The 7018-nt window shown below is 63.9% G+C and overlaps 2 protein-coding genes across 4 annotated transcripts; both read left to right on the top strand.

The window, feature by feature from the left end:
* The first annotated feature begins 583 nt into the window (after positions 1-583).
* On the top strand, positions 584-3727 carry LOC127479809 (peptide methionine sulfoxide reductase MsrA-like). Of its 2 annotated transcripts, XM_051807239.1 has the most exons (6): positions 585-759; positions 1465-1533; positions 1625-1744; positions 2221-2325; positions 2678-2784; positions 3428-3726. In XM_051807239.1, exons 1-6 carry the CDS (start codon positions 687-689, stop codon positions 3584-3586), a joined length of 633 nt encoding a protein of 210 aa, XP_051663199.1. In that variant the 5' UTR covers positions 585-686; the 3' UTR covers positions 3587-3726. The 2 variants fall into 2 exon arrangements, with proteins under 2 accessions (XP_051663200.1, XP_051663199.1); XM_051807240.1 differs by lacking the exon at positions 1465-1533 and having other exon boundaries at positions 584-759; positions 3428-3727.
* Positions 3728-3881: 154 nt separating this feature from the next.
* LOC127479787 (uncharacterized) lies at positions 3882-6571 on the top strand. 2 transcript variants are annotated; one of them, XM_051807193.1, is made up of 3 exons: positions 3882-4322; positions 4400-4424; positions 4528-6571. In XM_051807193.1, exons 1-3 carry the CDS (start codon positions 3882-3884, stop codon positions 5397-5399), a joined length of 1338 nt encoding a protein of 445 aa, XP_051663153.1. In that variant the 3' UTR covers positions 5400-6571. The 2 variants fall into 2 exon arrangements, with proteins under 2 accessions (XP_051663153.1, XP_051663154.1); XM_051807194.1 differs by having other exon boundaries at positions 3919-4424.
* The last annotated feature ends 447 nt before the right edge of the window (positions 6572-7018 follow it).

Below are 7018 nucleotides of genomic sequence, written 5' to 3'. Positions count from 1 at the left end.
AAGACGTCCCGTCCGTGTTCCCCGATCCCACTCCAGCGCCTCTAAAGGCAGCAGCACCCTCTCCTGGAGAGGGATGACCCGGGATGGGGCTCTGTGGGCTGGGGAGGGGGATTTAGGGGCGCCCCGGGCTTGCATCCCTTCAGCCTCATGCTGCCCTGGGGTCCAGGACGGCCGGGGGGGGCCAGACCCTAATCCTGGTTTGGGGAGGCTTTGCTGGGACTCAGCCACGGGGATCTGGAGCCTCACTCCTGGTTTTTTGGAGGCTTTTGGCAGGGCCTGCATCCCCACTCCTGTTTTTGGGGAGACGCTGGCCGGAGCCGTCCCGGGGTGACCCTCGGGCTGTTTAACGATTGACGGGCTGTCGGGACACTGCGGGACTCTGCCCGTGTCACCCCCGGGCGGGGGCCACTGCCGTGTCCCCGGACACGCTCTGACACCCGCGGGGGTCCCACTGGGGGGTTCCCCGGGGCTGTGCACCCTGTCCCTGTGTCCCTATGTCCCTGTGTCCCTGTGTCCCTGTGACGGCCCCTCCTGCGCCCCCCGAGGCGACTCCGCTCCGGGCCGGGCTCTGCCTCCCGCACCCTCCTCCCTCCCAGTGCTCCCAGTGCCTCTCCCAGTGCCTCTCCCAGCACCTGCAGCGTCCAGCTCCCGGTTTGGAGGGTGGGACAGCCCCTCTCTGGAGGGCCATGCGGGGTGCAGGGGTGCTCCCCAGCCCCGCCGAGGCTCTGCCAGGCAGAGCACAGAGGATGACAGTGACAGGTACTGGGGGCAGGGAGGGGGTGGTACCTTGATCTCCCCCCCCCCGAGGTTTTTGGGGGGCTACTCTGAGGGCATCAGTGCTGGGGACACTGGGACACCCTCACGGGACACGGAGACCCCCCTGGGGACACTGGGATCCCCTAGTGACACCCGAATCACCCCGGGGACACAGGGACCCTTCTTGATGACACTGGGATCCCTGAAGGGTCACCAGGACCCCCTCTAGAGACATTGTGACCCACCCTGGGGACAGCAGACCCCTCCAGTGACGCTGGGATCCCCCTGAGAACACCAGGACCACCCCTGGGAATAGTGGGACCCACCCTGGGGACACGAAGACTCTCCCTGGGGATACTGGGACCCTCTTGGGAACACCAGGACCCACCCATGGGACACCCTTGTGGTTTTGGGGGGCTGCTCTGGGGTGTTGGTGTTGGAGGATGGCAGTGACAGCCTCGAGATGCCCACAGGGACCCGTTTGGGGTCAGGGTGGCCATGAGAGGACACAGGCCAGTGGCCAGATGGGCCAGAAGTGGTCCTGGTGTCCCCAGAGGGTGATAATGTCTCATGGGGAGGGTTCCAGCGTCCCCAGGAGCTGGAGGGGACGGGGACAGGGTCAGTGCCTGCTTTTAGGGGGACACACAGGGTGGAGCTGGCTTCAATTTGGGGTGGGCTGGGGGTCCTGACCCCGTGTCCCCCCCCCAGCCACCCACGCTGTCACCGGGAATGCCACGGTCCCGCCCTTCCCGGCGGAGATGGAGACGGCGATTTTCGGTGAGTGGCTCCTGCCGTGCCGGGGGAGGGGGGCCCCAGCAGCCCCGAGCCCCCCCAGCCCCGCTCACCCTCCCTGCCTGTCCCCCCACAGGCATGGGCTGCTTCTGGGGGGCCGAGCAGCTCTTCTGGAACACGCCAGGGGTCTTCTCCACCCAGGTGGGGTTCGCAGGAGGCTTCACCCCCAACCCCACCTACGAAGAGGTTCGCACAGGTAACCGGGGGCTCACCCTCCCCTGCTGCCACGGGGACCCCCAGTGTCCCCCACAAGGGGTGACATCCCCATCCAGCACCTCAGGGTGTCCCACAGCCCCTTGCCCTGGCCTGGATCCCATGGGATGCTCTCCGGTGTCTGCTGGACAATGATCCCCCCTGTCCCCCACCCCAGCTCCTCAAACCCCCCCAGCCTGGACAGACAGCCCTGGCTTAGCTGGACAGACATTCTGCAGAGGATTAACTGTCTGCAGGGAATATTATCCCGGCTGCCATGTCCAGCTGGGGGTTTATCCCAGTGTGGGATAGCCTTGGGGATCCCATCTCCACCAGGCACCTGGGGAAGGGGGTCCCGGGGCGTGAGAGGATGCTGGTGCCCCTCCCTATCCCAATCCCTGCCTCCATCCCGGGGCAGGGGGAGGCTGGGGGGCAGGAGGCCACGCCGAGGGGCTGCAGCAGGGCTGGCTCTGCTCACAGGGCTGACAGGGCACGCCGAGGTGGTGAGGGTGGTCTTTGACCCCCAGAAAATCAGCTACGAGGAGCTCCTCAAAATGTTCTGGGAGAACCACGATCCCACTCAAGGTAGGGATGAGCCCCTGGCCTGGGCACGGGGGAGTCTGGGGGGCCTTAACCCCAAATGGGCTCCAACAGGAGGGTCTTGGCATTTGCACCCCTTGGTGCTGGCTGTGGGGGGGCAGCACCTGGGGCAGCCCCAGTTTTGGAGGGTTTAACCCCAAACAGGCTCCAGCAGAAGGTCTTTGGCATCTCCCCAGTTTGGTGCTGGGGGGGTCTTGCAGGGACTTCCCTCACCGACCCCTTTAGCAGGATCCCCCTGCCTTGCCCCCCATGCCTCAGTTTCCCCACCAGGGGGGAAGGCAGTGCTTTGTGGGGTCTGGGGGTGCCCCATAACCCCCCCGTGGGGGCTGCCCCCCAGGCATGAGGCAGCAGGAGGACGTGGGCACCCAGTACCGCTCCGTCATCTACACCCTGGGCCCCCGGCAGCAGGAGACTGCCCTCCGGAGCAGGGACCTGTACCAGCAGGTACTGGGGACACTGGGACGCCCTGGGGACACAGAGATCCCCCCAGGGCCACTGGGAACCACCTTGGGGACACTGGGACCCCTCCAGGACACTGGGACACCTCTGGTGACAGTGGGAACGCCCCCGGGGACACTGGGACCCCTCTTGGGAACACTGAGATCCCCCCTCTGGACACCAGGACACCCATGGGGGCACTGGGACCCACCCTGGGAACACTGGGACCCTCCCTGGGGACACCAGGAGCCCCCATAAGGACGCCAAGGCCCTCCCTGAGGGCACCACGACCCTCCTGGGGACACCAGGACACACCCGTGGGACACAGAGACACCCCCCCCCGGGACACTGGGATTGCTCCTGGTCACACTAGGAGGACTCTGGGGACTCTGGGACCCCCCTGTGGACATCAGGACTCCCCCGGGGATACCGAGAGCACCCCTGGGGACACTGGGACACACCCTGGGATCACTGTGGCCCCCCCTGGGAACGCCTGGCCCCACCCTGGGGGCACTGTGACACCCCTGGGGACAGCAGCCACCTCCCCCAGCCCCGGGACATGGGACAAGCCCCTGCCCTGGCTGTGCCACGTGTGGGGCAGTGGGATGGGGGGTCCCTCCAGGCTCCCCCCGCCATGGGACTGTCCTAGGAGCTGGGGACACAGCAGTGTGGGGACATCACCACCACCATCGAGCCGGCCCGTGACTTCTACTACGCCGAGGACCGTCACCAGCAGTACCTGCACAAGGTGCCCGGGGCCTCCTGTGGCATGAAGGGCACCGGGGTCACCTGCCCCATCACACGCTGAGGGGCCACCCCATGTCCCCTGCGCTGTCCCCGTGTCCCCTGCGCTGTCCCCACGACCCTGGCATTGCTGGCCCCACGTGTCACTGCCACCCCATAGCACCCCTATGTCCCCCAGTTAAAGCCCTGTGACCCCCACCCTGTCCTGGCTTTTCCTGGGGGCTCTGGGGGGTCACTGGGTGCTGGTTGGGGGGGGAGCTGTGCCTGTGTCTGTGTGTCCGTGTGTCCATGTCCGTGTGTCCCTGTCTGTGTATAGGTTGGTCTGTGTCCATAAGTCCGTGTCCCTGTGTCCATGGTCCATGTGTCCCTGTGTCCGTGTGTCCATGCGTCTGTGTGCCCATGTCCCTCTGTCCATGTCTGCATCCCTGTGTCCCTGTGTCCCTGTGTCCGTGTGTCCTGTCCATGTGACCCTGTGTCCATGTCCCCGTGTCCCTGTGTCCCTGTGTCCTGTCCACATGTCCCTGTGTCCGTGGATGCTGTGTCCAAGTGTCCACAGTCCATGTATCCATGTGCCTGTGTGTCCGTGTCCCTGTATCCCTGCATCCCTGTATCCCTGTGTCCTTGTGTCCTGTCTGTGTCCGTGTGTCCCTGTATCCCTGTGTCCTTGTGTCCGTGCGTCCTGTCCCTGTATCCCTGTATCCTCGTATCTGTGTCCCTGTGTCCCCGTGTCCATCTGTCCTGCCCATGTGCACCTGTGTCCGTGTATCCGTGTGTCCCTGTATCCCTGTGTCCCTGTGTCCATCTGTCCTGTCCGTGTGTCCGTGTGTCCCTGTATCCCTGTATCCTTGTGTCCCTGTGTCCCCATGTCTCTGTGTCCGTGTGTCCTGTCCCTGTATCCCTGTATCCTCGCATCCGTGTCCCCGTGTCCGTCTGTCATCTCCGTGTGTCCGTGTGTCCCTGTATCCTCGTTATCCGTGTCCCCATGTCCGTCTGTCCTCTCCATGTGTCCCTGTATCCCTGTATGCCTGTGTCCCCGTGTCCCTGTGTCCGTGTGTCCTGTCCCTGTATCCCTGTATCCTCGTTATCCGTGTCCCCGTGTCCGTCTGTCCTGTCCGTGTGTCCCCGTGTCCGTGTGTCCCGTCTGTCCCGTCCGTGTGTCCGGCCTGCAGTTCCCCTCTCTCCCGCCAGGTGGCGCTGCGGGGCCGCGCTTCCTCCCACCCGCCAGGGGGCAGCAGCGGCGCAGCGAGTGCGCGCCTATTCGGTACTTACGGTACGAGCCGTACATACGGTACGCGCGCACCCCAAACACGGCCCCCGCGGCCCGCACGGGTGTGGGCGGCACACGGGGACAGAGGGGACGAGAGTGGGCGCGCTCAGGGACATACAGGCCACCTACACACACCTACATACGCGCGCGGGGCCATACAACTCACATGCAACTCACATATGTGCATGCACAGGTGCCACGTGCCGTGACCTCCCGCCCCTGTGTCCCCACCGGGTGCTGGCTGTCCCCACAGCTCCAGGGATGGGGGCACACAAGGTGCCATCACGTCCCCATGGGGCTGAGCTCGGTATGGGGTATGGGGCTTGTCCCCAACTCCACAGGAGATGACACACAGAGGGACGTTTTTGCAGAAAGTGAAGTTCCCCCAGGGTCACCAGAGAGTGAAAAACTAAAAGCAGAGAGAAAGCGAGTGCAGGTCGGCTTCCTGCACCTGGCCCCGCAGCTGCCACAGCACCCGGCCCTGCAGAGGGAGTTGGGCACAGGGACAGGGGACAAGGCACTCTGGCCTTCAGCCTCACACCCCAGCATCCTCCTCATCCCATGGAATGGTCCTGGAGAGGCCGTGGGCACACGTGGTGGGGTTTCATGACAGGGGATGGCTGGGATGGGGGGTGCCCAAATGTCAGGATTTGTGGGTTGTTCCCCTGGGACCCCCTGGACTCCCTTCCCCAGCTGCTGACAGGACAAGGAGAGGGGTCAAAGGATGGAGAAGCTGGTGGAGGTTTGGGCTGGACCACATCATTCCAGCCCTGGATTGTGGTTTTCATCCCCAGCAAGTGCAAGAGAAGCTGCTTTTCAGACTCTGAGTGGGAAAATTGAGGCAGGGACAGTCACAGTGCTGGGCTTTGGGAATGGGAACCCCCAGCTTGGCCGCTCCCAAGGGTCCTTGGATTGCGCAGCCACAGCTCCCGTGGGTTTGGAGGAGCACTGGGATGTACCGGGGGGGAAAACCCAAATGTCCCCCCTTTCCTGCAGAGCCCTGCAGGGATGTGGCTTGAGGAGAGGAGATGAGGGGGCCCTCCCTGACCCCCCCGCTGCCCCTCACCTGGCACCTGCTCCGGGCGGATGGAAACTGTGTGTCAGAGGAAGTGGGGGGACACCCAGCTGTCCCCCCCCGACCCACCCGTCCCCCAGCACAGCTGGGATGAGTCGGGCCGGGCTCAGCCCATCCCCATGTACTGGGTTCCCAGCAGAGGGAGGGCACAACCCTTTTGTTCCCCACTTTTCTGCCTGACACGTGTCCAGCTTAACCCCATTGTGGCCACACAACCCTGGGGGTGACCAGGCTGGGGGTCCCCAGCACTGACACCCATCCCTGCCTCAGTTTCCCCACTCAGGGTCTGCAAAATGGCTTCTCATCCCACGCTGGGGCTGGAAAGGCACAATCCAGGGCTGGAAAGACACAAATCCAGGAATGACGTGGTCCAACCTGAGCCTCCACCAGCATCCCAATGCCGGGGGGGTGCTCAGATCCCATTCCAAGAAATCGGGGTGGCAGGGGCTGGATGAGCAGGGAGTCGCAGAGGGGATGTCAGTGGGATATTTATACCAGGGGAGGGAAGGATCTGTGGGGCTTCTTCACCGGAGTGAAGAAAATAACAATTCGGGCAGGTTTGAAAAGCGCCGAAACCACGACAGGAAACCCAAATTGTGCAAATGCAGATGTGAGTGGAAAAAGCTCTTGAGCTGGTGGCTCCGGCTTTCACCTCCACTAAAAATAAACCTGCCTCATTAGGGGCCGATGGGGGCTGAGATAAAACATCTCTGCTCCCCCCCCCTCCAGGTTTTTCCATGGGGGGGTTTGTTCCGTGCGACGCTGAGGGATGTGGGTTTCCGAGGCTAGTGGGGATGAATGGCTGGGCCAGAGGCTCGTAGTTCAGGGTTTTGGGGAGGATCTGGAGGGGTTTAGGGTGTTGGAGGGGCGTGTCGGGTTTTCTGGGGTGAGGGGTTGCTGGGGCTGGTGTGATTTGGGGCTGGGCAGCGCAGGGTGGGGGGTGTGATGAGTTGTAACGGTCTCTGGGTGTAACGAGGCAGCCTGGCAAAGCCACATCCTGCAGCGTGTCAGGACCTGGGGGGAGGAATTTGGGGGGGGGCTGAGAAAGGGAGGGATTGGGGGGGAGGGAACAGCAGGGAACAGCGAAACCCCCTCCAGGGACCTGCAAACCCCCCACAAAACCCAGGCTGGGCTCCTCTTCCCCCCGTGCCTCA

Source organism: Manacus candei, unplaced genomic scaffold, assembly GCF_025592945.1.
Source record: "Manacus candei isolate 608988 ecotype Guabito, Panama unplaced genomic scaffold, ASM2559294v1 h1tg000070l, whole genome shotgun sequence".
Lineage (NCBI taxonomy): Eukaryota > Metazoa > Chordata > Aves > Passeriformes > Pipridae > Manacus > Manacus candei.
This window is presented reverse-complemented; position numbering and strand designations above follow the sequence as displayed.